This window comes from Trachinotus anak, unplaced genomic scaffold (genome assembly GCF_046630095.1).
Source record: "Trachinotus anak isolate AG129_WGS33_773 ecotype Australia unplaced genomic scaffold, CSIRO_AGI_Tana_v1 ptg000003l, whole genome shotgun sequence".
Taxonomy (NCBI): Eukaryota; Metazoa; Chordata; class Actinopteri; order Carangiformes; family Carangidae; genus Trachinotus; species Trachinotus anak.
This window is the reverse complement of record NW_027273854.1, coordinates 6,773,546-6,790,566: the sequence shown is the minus strand read 5'-3', so window position 1 is coordinate 6,790,566 and position 17,021 is coordinate 6,773,546. Positions and strand designations below refer to the sequence as shown.

General features: G+C 41.1%; 1 protein-coding gene across 1 annotated transcript in view; it reads left to right on the top strand.

Annotated features, from left to right (window-relative positions):
- The window catches only part of baiap3 (BAI1 associated protein 3), a 38,165-nt gene that overhangs the window by 9,977 nt on the left and 11,167 nt on the right, over positions 1-17,021 (top strand). Inside the window, exons 2-16 of the mRNA XM_071470498.1 lie at positions 973-1,115; positions 8,280-8,367; positions 9,247-9,330; positions 9,536-9,643; positions 10,377-10,436; positions 12,196-12,262; positions 12,713-12,926; positions 13,149-13,193; positions 13,709-13,786; positions 14,544-14,649; positions 14,819-14,926; positions 15,017-15,109; positions 15,855-15,958; positions 16,050-16,167; positions 16,339-16,463. Of these exons, the coding sequence (XP_071326599.1) occupies positions 982-1,115; positions 8,280-8,367; positions 9,247-9,330; positions 9,536-9,643; positions 10,377-10,436; positions 12,196-12,262; positions 12,713-12,926; positions 13,149-13,193; positions 13,709-13,786; positions 14,544-14,649; positions 14,819-14,926; positions 15,017-15,109; positions 15,855-15,958; positions 16,050-16,167; positions 16,339-16,463 (1,532 nt within the window). The 5' untranslated portion in view covers positions 973-981. The remainder of the gene's footprint in view (positions 1-972; positions 1,116-8,279; positions 8,368-9,246; positions 9,331-9,535; positions 9,644-10,376; positions 10,437-12,195; positions 12,263-12,712; positions 12,927-13,148; positions 13,194-13,708; positions 13,787-14,543; positions 14,650-14,818; positions 14,927-15,016; positions 15,110-15,854; positions 15,959-16,049; positions 16,168-16,338; positions 16,464-17,021) is intronic.

The window sequence follows — 17,021 nt, the reverse complement described above, 5'->3', positions numbered from 1 at the left end:
TTGTTGAGAAAGACCATTTAAGAGCCAGGCACAGTTTCCGCTTCCACTGTTAGGAACTCTTTGTGTAACTCCAGCTTCTCCCCGTCTCTGTGCCCCTAAATGATCCTAATTATTCAGTGAAACATTGCAGCTTTGCAATTAATGCCAGTTACAAGTTTATTGTATGCACTCAGAGGACGAAAGCGTAAATTACATAATTAACAGTCAATAAAAAGTTTAATTATAGATTATGATATTTATTTTCTTGTATATGTATGTACTGGAATTATTACTGAATTTGCTTCTTACAAACCACATGTATTTTTCTTCATTATTAGACTAAAATTGGCCATATGCAAGCCTGCCTTACACTAAACCTTTACATCTTAATATTTTCTGTTATGGCATCATAGGAGCTGTTTTTGCAGCATATTTTGGGCATAACTGGTAGGTCCTCCTATAGCTTTTTACCCTGCAGAGGTTCCAGGTCGATGATTAAGACATTCAGGAAACATAGCTTCTACTTAGCTCTACTTTCTTGCCATTTAATTGTTTGTTTTTCTGAGACATTGCTATTATGCAGGTCTTATGGCTCTCAGCACTGCAAGGCGTTTTGATTTGCATATTTTGTACAAAGTGTAGCCCCAAAAATAAAGGTCAAGTGAGCATGAACTGGCCAGACTAAAAAGGTGGAAGATAAATTGCACACCCCGCGGCCACATTTGGATTCAGACAGAAATAGAACACACCTTCTGCTGAGGAAGACTATAATTATGTTAAAAGAGCAAGGGGGGGAGGGGGGTGATTAGGCAGTTGATTGGCGCAAAAGAATCCCCTGAACAGACTGTACCCCACGGCTGAAATTTAACTTCTGACTTATTTTGATTCACATTACTTGAATACAGCTTGTGAAATACTCACACAAACGCTGCCCATCAGGTTCCCACAGTGGAGGCTTGATTGTTTGCTCTCCATGTCCCTTCCTCCCGGCAGTGAAACATCATGACGACGCTGCTGGACCTGAAGAGTAGTGTGCTGCGGCAGGTGCAGAGGAGCCAGTCGTTGAGGAGCCGGAGGGAGCCGCCGCCCACCGCCAGCAGCCCCCTCACACACTGTCCTGGCCCCATACCTCGCAGGTGAGTCACTGGTTTAGTGCTTATTATAGGATACCAATTAGCTGTGACAGTGCAACAGCTACTCTTCATGGGGGTATAACATGTTTCCGGTTATTATAAAGGTTTTTCACGGATGTGGTTTTCATGGAATTCCGGGGACATTTGTTGTCTGGTGCTGGTTCATTTAATATAAATAATTTTACTGAGATCTGGAAATAATTTGCCGTCGCTCACAGTTTGCCTGATGAAGTGTGGAGCCTGAACTTTGTGTCTTCTGATATTAGAGGTAGGGTTGTGATGTACTTTCTGCTTTTTCTTTTAGATTACCTACTGATTTGCTCAGACACAAATTAAGCCTCGCTTCAGTTAGAGCAAAAAGCAGGAGGCAGGCTTCTGTTTGTAGAGAGGTAGTCTCTGGCTACAGTTAATATTTACTTGAGTGTTGCCGTTTAGGACAAGTAATAGCTTCCATAATGAGAGTCTTTTTTTAGGAAATTAAATCGCAGTCGGTGCAGCTCAGAAATATAATGACAGCCTTTCAAAAAAGGAAGCGCGAGCCCACGAGCAATAATTCTTGCCTGTTATTCATTTATTTTCCACTGGCCATCCCACTGAAGCCACAGGTCATCATTTCTTGTCAACAGAGTGTTTTTATGTGGTTGGCATTTATTCCACAGTTGTGACTTGCTGTGAGGAGGCCATGCACAAGCTGCCCCCCACCCCACCCCACCCCACCCCCAGCCCCCACCCCCCTCCTCAAAGGACACATCAACTTCACCATTACATGCACAGTCAGGCTCTGAGGGGATTGCAAATGCTTTCTTGTATATCAGTTTACACCACATGGTTCGCACGTCCACGTCTCCTTCAACATATGAGCGCACCATGGTGCAGCACGCTGCTGTTTGAAAGACAGAGACGTCTTCCTGCATCACACATCAGAAGAGCAAATCACCTCACACATGTTTATGTATGTGGTTTTTTTTGTGTGCGAATGGAAATGTGCACCAAACTTACGTGTACCGAGGTGTAGATGAGTGTGCGTATGTTATATGTCGTATATGTAAATACATCATAAACACAGCAAGACGTCCAAAAAAGAAAGATGCAGCGAAGAACCAAGGAAGCCACCTCATACCGGCCGGACTCTTGTTATGATTAAAGACAAAAATTAGGTTTCGCCCAATAGAGATCACCTAACAATAACAACGTAGCTGTGAGTCGTAAGAAACTGTTTGCACAGACTTACGGGGTTGTATTTTTTTAAATTATATTTTATGAGTCAAACGATTGATCACATAATGAAGAAAATAACAGACAAACTCAGACCTAGTTTTCATCTTCCAGACGTGCTGTCCAGACAGTGAAATCAATCCCAGCTGTGCATATAAAGATGAACTCCTCTTAGATTAATCGTATGAATAATAATTCTTCCAACTGTGTTTGTAAATGAATTAATGTTCACAGTCCTGCTTTACTCCAGATGTTATGTTCAGACATCAGACATCAGTTACATTGACATATTGATGTTTGAAATACTAGAAAATACCACAGTAAATCTACATTCCTATAAGTGTTCATCTCTTTTGTCAGTCGACTGATTTGTTCTGTGTTGATTTGTTTTTGATTGTTATATGTTCATGTAAATTCTTGTGCATATGCAGTATGCATACTGTATTTGCCTGTATTCATGTGTATTAATGTGCATATGTTATATGACCCATATGTATGTATCTATGTATATATGTTTGTATCTAAACATGTATGTGTATATATGTACTGTAGATATGTATTGTGTATATGTATATAGTTTGCTATATGTACTGTTTGTATTTTATTTGTAGTTTTTGTTCTTCTGTTCTTTTTATTGTCTGTTACACTTTTTTGTTTTCTCTTATGATGTTGTGCTATGTCCTGATTAATGTCACGTGTCCCCCTTAGCTGACAACACTGTGTTCTTAAGATCGTGGGAGAATAAACAGGACTTTAGCGGATTTCTGACCCTGGTCTGGATCTTGCCTGATCCATCCCCAAGGTTTACACCATTTTTTTTTTCTCTTAAAGGTTTTTTAGTAGGTTTTCCGGGCACAGGTAAAATCAATCATGTTTTTTTTTTTTTTCTTGTTTTGAAGCTTCATCTGAAGCCAAAAGTAATAGTATGAACCTGAGGTTTCCATAGCAACCTAAACGCAGGCCGCTGCCACAATGTGAACTTATACTTGTAATGACGACCATATCTATTTTTAACATGGAAGATAACCTCAGATGCTGTGTGAACACTGATAAATTTTGGATTTGAAAGACCAATGCTAGACCTACAGAGGACATTTTTCATGTGTTTATTTAATGCATGTAATCAGTGCTGTCTCAGTATGATTTATTGATTCATTATTTTAATTGTATTTTTAAACTCAGTTGCTGCTGTAGGATCCTGGTTCTGTTCTTAATTAAAGTGTGATTTGAACTGTCAGTATCTCACCTTTTTCTCATTTCCCATGCCAGCTCCCTGGTGCTCCAGCCTCCACACTGAGCCTCAGCCATGCACATACCCTGAGCGCTCATCATTAGAGGCAGGCTGTTGATCTCTGTTATCCATTCAGACTGCTGCTCGCCCGCCTGCACTTTCGCTTTAATTGAGAATTTGCAAATGAGGCCGTGTAGATTTGGACTGCTCCGTCCGCAGTTGTTGACCCAGTAGTACAGTCGGCTGTCAAAGCTGAGCTCCCTGAGCAGAGGCTGGCACACTGGAGGTGAACTTTTGAACTCATTTGAGCAAATTATGTTTTTTACTTCGATGTGAGTGGGGCGTAAACTTTGTGGAAATGCACAAGAGAGAGGAGCTTGACGAGGCGTTTATACTGCATAAGATCCACAGAAATTTATATTCAAATGTATGTTCTGGTTTATTATTATCTGCTTATCTCACTTCCATCTTTGTCAACAACACAACAGTGGACTTCATATTTCACACTTGGCTTCACTGGGGTTTGAATTGTGAGCTCACTGCAGTGTCATTAATGGATTCGCCACCTCAGTGTCACTGTAGTGAAGCTCTCATTTTTTTAATTAATGCAGAGTAGCACAATCAATTTAGAATGACATTAAATGGAAGTCCCAAATGCACATGCAATTACAGTCATTAGTAGTAGAAATAATATCCATTTAAAGGATAAGGCTGGTGTTATTCTGTTTTCTCCCTTCTGGCAACAAATCCATTGAAAAGATCAAATCTACCAATGCATGTGTCCGTCTCTCTGTGTTTTCCTGATCTAGCTGCCCTGTCTGTTGCTCTCAGCCTCAAGTCCATTAATTCCTACTGATGATGCGAGTCTTAAAAATGGGTCTCAAATACATGGGGTCACTTTTAAAAAACAGGTTGAGTAACTTCCTGAAACAGCTGGGCACTGTAGTTTTCAGCAAACGTTACTTAAACACGAGTAAATGTCACATTTGTCGGGGACTATTTTCAGTGGCGAATTTATTAATTGTTTGTACTTTAGTGAGATTTGCTTTTCAGGTACTTGAGTATTTCCAATTGATGCTACTTCATACAAATGTAGTCCGCTACATTTCAGAGTTAAATATTGTACTCTTTACTTCGCCACATTTATCTGACCGTCTCTACTTACATCTCTGATTCATATTTCACAGGAAAAACACATAATATAGCACATCTTATACCCAGGGTGTATATCTATACCAAGCAGTGTGCTAATGGCAGCCATGCAGTATAAAACACCAAGCACCGATACTAGTAATCCAATAATATAATATATGATTATACTTTTACTCTTGAAAGTTAAAATATATTTTGATGATAACAGTTTTAAATGCTGATAATAGTTTTAATAAAGAATTTGAATACATGACCTTTAGTTTTATAGAATATTTTACACTTTGTTACGGCTACTATGGCTACAACGATTAACACCAACATTAATTGAAATGAAGGACCATGTCAATCAAGTGGAACGCTGATGCTCATTGATGTGTTCTTCCTCAGCTTAAACATCTGTCTGACAAAATATATATTCTTGTGTATGGTTTTTATATTTATTGACAATAAGCATAGAACATCAAAAGCCTTATCCATTAACAAAAAATCTGATTTGCCTCCTGAGGCAGGAATATCCACTACTGGCTTAACTTTCACTATATGACCAAATACTTTACTATACTGCTTATAAGGGTTGCAGAGGGGGCTGGAGCCGATCCCAGCTGACATTTGGCAGGGGCAGGGTGCACCCTGGACAGGTCGCCAGTCACAACCAGTCACGCTCACAGTCTCACCAGAATCACCAGTTACCCTAATGCGCATGCCTTTGGATTGGGGGAGGAAGCGGCAGGACCCAGGGAGAACCTCGATAGACCCCAGGTTCGAACCCAGAACCGTCTCACTGTGAGGCAACAGTACTAACCAGTGCACTTTTCCTTTACCTCAACAAGTGCTGTGTTGTGCTACTGTATTGCTTGATGAATAAGGTACAAGGGACATTTGATCAGATTTTCACGACTCATACATTTTCTACCTTGAAGCATTGTGTGAGAGATTTGCGTTAGAATTGCCCTTTGCCTGTTTTGAAATGGGGCTAAATCATCGGTCAGCCATTGACCCGCACAGTGAGGGAGTATAAGCTGTGAAAGACGATTGTGAAGCACCCATGAGGACCCAAGCTGGAAATCATTTCACACCAGGCCACTGTTCAGTCTGTCAGTGCTTCTAGCAGGGAGACTGCTGTTCCTTTCACAAGTTATTGAATGGAGAGATTCTATCGGAGCTGTTGCGATCATATCTCCACACTGAAGCCTTTTCACCTGTAGTGTTCTGTTGCTTAATCAAATGTGTGATTATAGTAAAACAAACTGTCCTGTGTGTCATATTGAAGGAGGGAGTGGGGCGGGGGCTCTTGTCATGGACACCCTCGGGTATGATAGGAGCCGCAGGCTGATCTCATGCACCGACAACCGTGATAAATCAGATTTAAAAAATCATCTTATTTTATTGGAATGCATACAGACGTCACATTGTCTTTCATGCTGCACACGACAGCGACGGCTGCACTATTAATTACCATGTATGCACTGCCATGGTATATTGAAGTCTGAAGTGAGGGGCTGCTGTCACCTTCACACTCCTAGTTAGTCGTGTTTAAACACATATTCAGTCAGATAGAAGAAGTTCACAGTGTTCATGTTTTTATTTATGTATCCTTTCTGATTTACTCTCCAGACAGGAAAACGTAATTGAAGGGTTTGAATGAATCCTGAAAATGAATTAGAATAAAACGACAGTAGAAAAAAAAAAAAAAAGGGGGCTGTTTCCTAGCAACATCAAATCAGTTTGTTATTCTGGTGGCGGGGTGTGTGCGTGTGTGTGTGCGTGTGACAGAGAGGAGACAGAGAGAAAGGTTAAAAGATATCAGCTTTTTTTTTTTTTTTTACATGTATCAAATCAATATTAACTGGATTTGCATCATTTGGGTTTTATCCCTCCTCATAAACACATCGTCCCAAAGCTCGAAACAGAAGATCCCAGACTGTCTGGACAAATCCTCAAGCTGTTTGACTGACAGAAGCTGGGACAGATTTGTGGATGGAAGAATGCCCTGGATGGCTGAAGATGGATGTGGAGAGAATTGGGTGTCTCATAACGCAAGTATTACATTCAAACGGAGCTTATTTGTAGTATATGTGTGGAAATGGAAAAAAATAAAAAATTAAAATTAAAAAATTTAAAAAAAAAATTATATATATATATATATATATATATATATATATATATATATATATATATATATATATATATATATATATATATATATATATATATATAAGCTCCAAAAAAGCAAAGCCTGTGGTGAAAAATAAAGCCCTGTCTTTGTTGCACAATAGTTTTAACAGATTACTTGATTGAGAGAAAATTAATTTGCAACTATTTTGATTATTGAACTATAATTTAAGTCTTTTTTCAAAAATATTCAATAAAATGTCCAAAGTCACTGGTTGAAGCTGACAAGATCTTCTGCAGCATTGAACTGAATCTGAACTGAAGCACTCTGAAGGATGTCAACTTTGGCAGAGTTGTGATCAGCATTTTGTACAATTACAGTCAATCACTTAGTCCAAAAAAATCCACAGATTCATTCAATCAAACCTTGTTGTGTAATTTAATTAAATATGAACCTTTAAAATTTATTCTTGGTTTGCCGTCAGTGGAAACCTGACCAGCTCTCCCAGCATGGCTGCCATTAGTCTTCATCAATACCTCGGGGGTTTGCCATCCGCTCCCCCACCATGGCGAGAGTCAGTGGGCGCTGGGATGGGCTGCCACACGCCTGCTGTCATGCAATGACGCTAATGAAGGAGCGTGAAAGGCCTCTGTGGATGGCTCCTCTGCATAATGTTGCATGGATGGCTGTGAGATGAGGAAAGAGACAGGAGCTGGGGTGTGGGTAGGGATGTTGGGGGGGTGGGGGGGGGCGGAAGGCACGGCTGATCCCCACGGTTCTGCTGCAGCTCACGTCAGAGCTGCTGCCTGCCCCAGTGATTTCCATACAGGCTGGGAGGAAGATACCCGGTTAGAGATTTGGGAAGGCGGGCAGAGGTGAGGGTGGTGGTGGTGGTGGTGGTGGTGAGGGGGGAATTCCCAAGGTGCTAAGCCAGCTTCTCTCCCCCTGAACGTGGCTGTGTCACCATGACAACAGGGGCCAGCGGGAGTCCAGGGATTCACTCACACCTGGAGGAAACAGAAAACATCATTTGCATTTAGCACACAGCTCCGCTCATCATAGTAGATTAACTTGGTTCATGCAGAGTGCAGACATGTTGCATCACTGAGAGCTTTGGTCCAGAGCAGCTTTGCTTTTTGTTCGTGCATGAGATAAGACGGTGTTCCGCAGATGCTAAAGAGCCGAACTGCGGGCGATGGAGTCCAGTAGTTCACCATGAAAAGGAAACAGATCATCTTTATTGACAGACGCTCCTCCAGAGTGTCTGTAAACAGGATTCAGTGTGATCCCACCAGTGTCGCTGAATCCCACTGTGTTTTTAATTGCTATCCAGAAATATTCCGATGAGTACCACACACATATCACCTCGCTTTTTTCCTCTAAATGAACATCTTTTCCGACTGTTTCATCTCTGTTTTTAGAGATGAATTGTCAATCAGCTCCCTCTTCTTGGCAGGATTTCCGAGGAGAGCGCCGAGTTCTTTGAGCGTATGAATGTCATCCTTCAGAAACAGGAGAACATGCTGCGGGCCGCCCAGGCTGAGGTAACCCAACCCCACCCAATTTCCACCTTTGCCGTCTGTTGTACATTATTCGCATGTGTATGCAGCGAGCAGGCCCCGGCGCTGTCATTCAGCCCACCGCCGCGGCCACTGTGACGTCTGTAGACAGAAGGGCCGGGTTGAGTAGGGGGCTCAGAAGACTGGAAGCTCAGCTGCGACAAACTGCTGTCAATGGCTGTGTTCATCTCCTCCTGCTGCCAGTGCTAACAAGGCAATGGTGCTTTATGATCATGTTTGCTGAGAGGTGGATGACTTCATTTCCAAATGCATGTCAGCAGAGGGAAAAAAAAAAAAAAATAGTGTCGTTCATCAAAGCATAAGGAACATCCACACCACATGTCATATTTGGCAGCACGTTCTATCATCTCAGCAAAACAGATTGAAGTTCAAAGTTGATGTTTTATTTATAGATGTCTGAATTTGGAATGAGACTTTTGCATTTTGAATTGGTGCATAAGATTAAGATTTTACATAAAAACCATATTATATAAGCAGGAAACAGTGGTTTCCTTCTTGGTATATGACTTGGGACCCATTAGCAGGCCCATCAAAAGAGTGATTTCCCCTCTGAAGCCAGTGGTTTCATTTAAATAAGGGTAAAAAATATATAATATTTCACAGAAAGTAGTAGTAAAGAGTCATTAAGTAAAGAGTTCAAAAGTATTTTTACATTGTTTGTTGCTTTAGTAAAGGTTGTGAACACTTCCTCCAGGCAGAAGTTACTCCTTCTAAGTGATGATTGAGGGTCAGCTGTCAGGACCTTACTGTGACCGCAGCTTCTCCTCTCTCCAGTTCTTACTCAACACAACCTGAAGAAAGACAGTTTTTTGTTAGAGCTAAACTGGTTTTGTCCCCTCACAGTGCCAACGAGGGGCCTGCACAGTGCCGCCGCCCCAAGAGCATGTGGACCAGGCCTTTATCCCCGACAGAATCAGCAGGACAGAGGTGCGTCGGCCCAGCTTGTCTGTTTTCATCATTTTTCAGCAGGGGATTAAATTTTAAAAGTCACAATAACAAAACACAGTCGCGTTTTTTTTTTTTTTTTATATCCCTGCTTTTGATGTGCAGCAGAGCAGAAAGCATGAAGTCAAAGGAACATGAGCTTTTATTTTTGAAAGGTTGTTATTAAGTGGAGTGTGTTTTCATGTAGCTGGACCTGCTTTATGAGGAAGCTGTGTACACAGTGGTCAACAGGGTCGGAGTGCCTTCACCAGAGCAAGTGAAAAGTGATGAAGAGCTGTTTGCATACCTGCTAAAGGTATCTATCTATCCATCTATCCATCTATCTATCTATCTATCTATCTATCCATCTATCCATCTATCCATCTATCTATCCATCTATCCATCTATCCATCTAGCTGCCTACCTACCTAAGTGATGATTATCTATCTATCTATCTATCTATCTATCTATCTATCTATCTATCTATCTATCTATCTATCTATCTATCTGTCCATCCATCCATGATCACAGACGCATCAGAAAAACAAACTATTTCCCCAGCTCCATCAAATCTCTGTCATTAACACTGATCCTGAGCCTCTCGGTGTTATTTGTTGTGCAGGCTGTAAAAATCTGAGCAGATGCTCTCAGCTCAAACCTGATTAAACATCAAAGCCCAGTCACGCCGTGCACTGATATTCAGCTGTGATATTACATTTGTTCAGATGATATCACGCTATTTTAGCCTCTTCTGTGTCTGGGGTGGGCTTTTTTTTTTTTTTTTTTTTTTTTTTTTCAAGATTTGCAGGTGTGTGTTCCCAGCAGCTCAGGTGCTGGCAGGGGCTCTGACTCACCCTAAGATTTTCTAAAGGAATTTCAGTGATATTTTAGTAGATTTTTTTTATTAAATCAGCCTTGGGAAGTACATTTTTTATCTTTCTGGTTCTTAGTTTGAATCGTAAGATGAGAGCAGGGTGTTTCCATGATCTTGATACAGGTTATTGTTGCATAAAAGTCTTTTTTTTTTATGTCTGGTCATCTCTCCGAAGGTGTTTGATATGGGCGAAGAGGAACATGACATCATTCTCCAAAAAGTTCAAGAATCCAAGGTGAGACACGATGCACATGACTCAGTGTCTGTTCATTATTTTCGAAAACAAAAAAACTGACAGTCATCAGTTTTCTATACTTAAGGGGACATTTGGGTTCAAATGTTGTGCTGATGTTTAGGTTATATTAAGCTTTATACATGATATTGTTAAAGGCTGACGTTTTAATTTGCAAGTACTTTCAATGTATAAAAAAAAAAAAAAAAAAGTTCCTACTTTGTGTCCAGCACATTTAAGAACAGAGTGGAAGCTCCTTGATTTAGGTTCAGGTGAACTGTTTAAGAACACATACCTGAACACTGAGTGAGAGTGTTGTAACTGATAGTTTTTACAGTATTTTGAGTGTATTCAACTGGATGGAGAGAACACTTGACTTTGTTGGGTTACTGTATGTAGTGAATAACACAAAGACTCACAATAAGTGTCCTCTGCCATGCTCTCGCATCTCCTCCGACTGTGTAGACTCCAGGGATGGAGATGGAGGGAAATGTCATGTTGGTGGCAGCGATGCACTGGCTGATGCGTGTATTTGCTTTTGGCACATCTGTTGAAGGTGTTAAGTGAGCGGTGGCCTTTTGCAGAACAAGTTTGTGCTGCTGAGTTAATCAGCAGTGTGCCGCGTGCTCTGAATGCACCACAGTGTTTCAGAAAATGTTTATAAGCAATTGAAAAAAAGACGAATTTTAATGTGAAAGTACTTCAGTAAACTCATAAAGTCCACCCATAATTTCTGTTAATCATTGAATTTAGAATAAATTTAATAATACATTTTCATTTTAATTGTGACAGAAGTGAACACAGACCGAGATGGATTAACTGGACTCGAGCAGAGTTTCTAAAAGTCTTTTAATAGATACTGGTAGAGAAATGAGTGGAAACCAACTGGTGCCTGGAACAATAGAGAAATACAAATTTCTAAAAACATCTCTTGAACATGCCCCAATCTGTTGCAGAGACACTAATCCACGCCTTTATTACATCTCAGCTTAATTACTGTAATGCTCTTCCTCTTTGTTTACTCACTGTGGGGATAAAAAGATTTATGTACATCATTTTTTTAAATTCATTCACATATTGTTTTTATCTTGTTTGTGAATGTTTTATTCACTTTGTAAAGTGTCATTGGGTGTCTTGAAAGGCACTTAAAGATAAAATGTATTATTATCATTAAAATTTCATATTATTTATATAATTAGCTCTGAACTTGTGACTCATGATAAAACCACAGTTACAGTCCTTTTAGTCATCATCCTCTTGAGTGAATGTAGTGCACAATAAGAAACATCACTAACCCCTCAGTTGTTCAGCTGCAGGTGTTGTGTCAGATATTTTTTCATCCTGACAGTGCCGTGTGTGGAGAGCCACAGCTGGAGTTTCTAGATTTAAGACCTGTAAGACCTGTAAGCCCCGTCTTGTGTGATTGTGTCTTTTTACTGGACTGCCAGGGATTTTTGTTAAGACTCTGTTAAGACCCACCTTTTGATGGACTGCTGGAAATGTGACCAGAGTGAAAATATTTGACCATGTAAACACTCTCCACAGTTATGCTGTCTCTGCTGGTGCATTGACTGTTTCTGCATCGTGACCCACAAAGCCAGTAATGATGACTGATGAAGCATAGAGGGATAGATTTTTACTTTCTTACTCTACAGTGCATCCTGATATTTTCATAAATGGAGTCGCAAGAGACTCAGGTTATGGACATGCATTCTAATGTACTCAGTGCAAGACAACAATTTGTTTGTTCTTTCTCCCACAGCGAGCCAGTTTTTCCTTGAGAGTTTCTGTTATGAAAGCAAAGAGTCTGATGGCCAAGGATGCAAATGGTGAGATACTGCAAGCATTAAGTAAATGTGCCTTATCCAGCTGGGATATGCAATTGAAAAGTTTGAAATGGCAATCACTCAATACATCTTCAGCTGATTGTTCAAAATAAGCAAGGCCTGTGCAATAATAACACAATGCATGATTAGCCACATCAGTAATACAACAAGAACAAACGCCTGATTCATTAGCTGATATGTTTTAATTACAAAATATTGGACTTCTGAGTTATTTTTGTATCAAACTTAGAGCTGACTGCAGCTGCACTTCCCTCCGCGACCACAACCGACCGCTGACAACCAGTCGCACTGATTACACATTAACAAACACAGCACTGATTCTAACTGTCACGGCTTCCCTCTTCTTGCTGCTGCAACATCGTCATCAGGAAGACATAAAAGGTTTCACGTGTGCATTAACCTTTCTCTCTGTTTTCCCCTGCTGCCCGCCAGGGTACAGCGACCCCTACTGCATGCTGGGAATCCTGGTGGGACAGAGCCCCCGGGAGATGGAAGAGAAGAAGGAGAGAAAGTTCAGCTTCAGGAAGAGGAAGGAGAAGCTGGAGAAACGCTCCAGCACCAAGGAGGTGTTACCTGCCAGGTGCATCCAGGTGACCGAGGTCAAACCAGAGACTCTCAACCCAGTGTGGGACGAGCACTTCGTGTTGTGAGTGCAGCACTTTAACATTTTGCAAAGTATTTGGCACATGGTGGCATGAGTGATGAGAAGGATTCACAGTTTCACACTAACACCCTGTGCTGTCAGTTCTGTTCCCAGTGCAGCACATTATCGTCTCACTAACGGATTTAGATGCTTATTGTAAGTGTTTACTCGTGGAGATGCTTTCATTCATGATTTTCCTGTTTTTTTAATGTTTTTTTTTCACAGTGAAATAGATGATGTCCACAATGACATCTTACATCTGGACATATGGTAAGAGACAGCACCTTGAATTCATTGTATTCATTCATCATTATATTATTCTGCTTTTTTTTTCTTGCATAAAATACACAAAAGACCCAACAAAAACAAATGTTTTTAGCTGTGGCTATTATACAACTTTTGTCCAGTTTTTTCTTACAGTAACATTCAATTTCCAAGCAAAGAGAAGTGGGATGAAGAAATTATTAGTTGTGGTTCTGGTTACAGTTGACAGTTTTATCCATTGTGTCCTTCAGTGTGAAATTATCAATTTACAAATTAAGTTGCCTTTTGATCTTGGAACCTCCACTCCAAACTGAAAAATGAGCCTTTTTGGCTTTACAGCAGATTTGAGTCAGGTTATATAACAGCCATAAGTCTTGGAGTGAGTTGAGCAGATCAACCACAATGGGTCGTGACTGTCAATCTTCACTTGTCAGTTGAGCTTATTGTGTAGAGATACTGAAACATGTTCTTGCAGGAAATGAGAGGCAGTAACAACCTCTGACTTATCCTCTTCTCTTCAGGGATCATGACGATGACGTGTCTGTTGCTGAGGCCTGCAAAAAGCTCAATGAAGTCAGTGGACTTCGAGGAATGGGCAGGTAGAAGAAACAACATAATGTTATCCCTGCAATGAAGTTCAATGACGTAAATGTCTTAGATGCATCTTTTGTTAGAAATGCTGCTAATTCATTTAAGCAGCTTTGTTAGTTTTTTTTTTTTTTTTTTGAAGGGCTGAAGTGCAACTGGTTCTGATTTTGTGCACAATTAAATATGTTGGCAATTGATCCATTCATCCATTTTTCTGCGTTGTGGCAGTGGATAGATGAATCATTTCAATGGGTAATTTCCATCTACATGAAGCCAGAAAATTCACATTAGGAATGAAGACGCCTGGCTTCTCTACATTTGTTTAAAAAAAAAAAATTTTTTAAACTGACGCCATCCTGCTTGTTAATTAGGAGATCATTTGCTTTTTGTCTCTTCACCCCTAAAGACAGAGACTGACATACAGAAAAGTCCAGTGCCAATAAAGCTGCGCACACACAGAGAGTTCAGTGGGATCATGGAGAGACTAATAAATGGCAGACATGTCTAATGAGAACCTGAGAATGCCAATCACACACAAAAGACAAGGGGATCATAATTCTGTGGTGGAAAATCTGCAGTTTCCATTTTAACAAAAAAAAAACAAGAAACATTCTAACTTTCATTAGGAAATGAAACTCGCTCTGCTGCTGCTCTGATGTTAAGTCACCGCAGATAAAAGCATCAGCTAAACGCCCACAGCTGAAAACTGTTAGATTGTAACTGTCAAAGTACAATTAAACAGGAACTCACTCCGCTCTCTCTCGTCAGGTATTTCAAGCAGATAGCCAAGTCAGTGCGCTCCAATGGATCTGCATCATCAGGCTCCGAGGAGAACGCCGATGACTTCCTGGGATGCATCAACATCCCTCTGAATGTGAGTGTTCTAGGTGGAATAGTTGAAAAACGAAAACCTCTCGCCAGTCAGAGGTGCCAAGCTGCTGTGACAAATCAAACACCAGCACAAGTAGACTGAAGGACGCAACACGAGGGATTTCCCCGCAGGTGCGTCAGTGTCAGTCATCCAGCTGGTTTCCTTCTTGCAGGAGATTCCTGTCGTCGGCTACGACACCTGGTTCAAGCTGGAGCCTCGATCGAGTGCGTCGAAGGTTCAGGGAGAATGTCACCTGATACTGAAGCTCTTCACCAGCCAGGTGTGTAGGCCTATCACGCTGATTCAGTGTGTCGTCTTCAGCGTAGGTGATGCAGAAGTGCAACGTGTGATGTTCCTTTTTTCCCTCCAGAGAGACACAACTTTGTCTAAGAAGGACTCAAATGTCTCCATTCACAAGAAACTGCTGAGTCAGATTGTGGAGTATGAGCACGCTCATGTTAAGGTGAGTCTCCTCCAGATTATTTTGTCAAAACAAAACAATCCTTATAAGGAAGACGTACTGATTTTCAGTATCATTCAATCATTTAATCACTTTAATGTGTTATTTTTGTGTTATTGTATTGTATTATATCTCCCTTGTAAAAACACAGAGCTTTAAGGGTGGTCATAGCTGATTGGCTGCTTGATTGGCCTGTCAGTCAAACCACAAACAGCATGACCTCTAGGGGCCAGTAAATGATCAGGCTTTCCTCTGACTGCAGGGAAACTCATTTTGTTTTTGTAGAGTGGAGTTTCTTCAGTGTCAAGAAAAATCTAAGCAGTAAATTGCAGGATAGAACTGACTGAACGGCACAGCACACACTGTTGTGCACATGCTCCTTTGTCACAGTTGCTGCTGAGGTGGTTAAAGTCTGTTTAGCGGTGCAGTCTGGGTAGCTGCACTCTGAATATGACTTAAGTGCTTTGCAAGGACAGAAAGAACATTTCATATTTCAGCTGCCAGACAGAAACACCAGATCATGTGGGTGTGAACACGTGTGGGTTCGTATTCTGATCTGTTTCCAGTCTGGATTTGATTAATTATAGTTATGTTTATGTGATGTATTCATAGTTCATCAGTTTGTAGTAATATTTCTGTTGTTTGTTGATTTTATGCCATTTTGTAAAATGGTTTTTGATGAGTACGAACAGATTCTTCTGTCTACGTGGAATTGAAATGACTCGGTTATCTTCCACATGTAATCTAGAGAGAGCCTTACAACTGGAACGGGCAGGTTTGTCCTCCAGCATGGACTGTGCTAACCCATCATGCTGTGCAAACTGATCTCTCACCTCTCCAACAGGCCATTATGTGAGTATTAATGGAGGAAGAAAATGGTTCAAGCCAAATATGAACGCTTTTAGCATCAGGTGAAAAGCGCATGTTCTGTTTTCTGACGCAGTCGCTGGCAGTGCTACAGCAGCCACCATCGGACCCAGAGGGTGTGCTACTCCCTGCTGCTGCGCCTCCTGAGGACCATCGATGCAGAGTGGGACCCCCCCTCTGTGAGGGGAGACCTGGTAGGTTCTCCGCTGTTGGCCTCCCGGTAGGAAAGAACCTTTCATCATCTGGAAACAGTCACCTCATTAGCTCAGCTCCTCACTGACATTCATCAAGGTTTTTGGTTCAGCCAAAAATGTCTCACAGCCAGTGTACTTGAAGCTATAACTGAGGGCCCTTCCTGTGTCCAGGAGAGGCAGCTGTCAGACAGCTTCAGGCTGTACACAGAGCACTGTCTGTGCCTGATGAAGAACATGCGTCAGGTTTTCCCCTGCACCAGCGCCGCTGCCATTACACGCTACGAGCTCATGCTGAGGTAAAGTCACACTGCCATCACATCACGTCACGCACTCGCCCGTGCTGCCATACCGGGAACACGCCCAACCTCTCACCCCAACAGACACAGAGAGACTACAACCAGTCAGTCACACTCTGTGGAGGAAGCTCGGAGGGCTCCTTACTCAAACAGCAATACCTGAATCATTTCTCATTATTCATATCAGAAGAGATAATAAACATTTGTTCTAATTTTGGTGGATAAAAGCTGAAACATAGGGGCTATTCACGCTAACATATTGTAGATATAAGCAACGACGTACTGTATATATATTTTTACTTTTGGTAGCATTTAACTTATTATTCTTTATATCATATTATGCTTCTATTCCCCCAGTAAAATCAGTGACCAAATCCTGTCATAAACGCTGGTATTAGGGCCATGCAGTCATGAAAATCTGACAGGATTACTGCTTTTTCAGAGCATCAAATTGAAGATTATAGATTAATTAATAGATACAGATATAGCCTCCATGTGCACATGTGGAACTTCTAGCTTGAAGAAATCACCAAAATCATAAGCATTCATCCTTAAGGG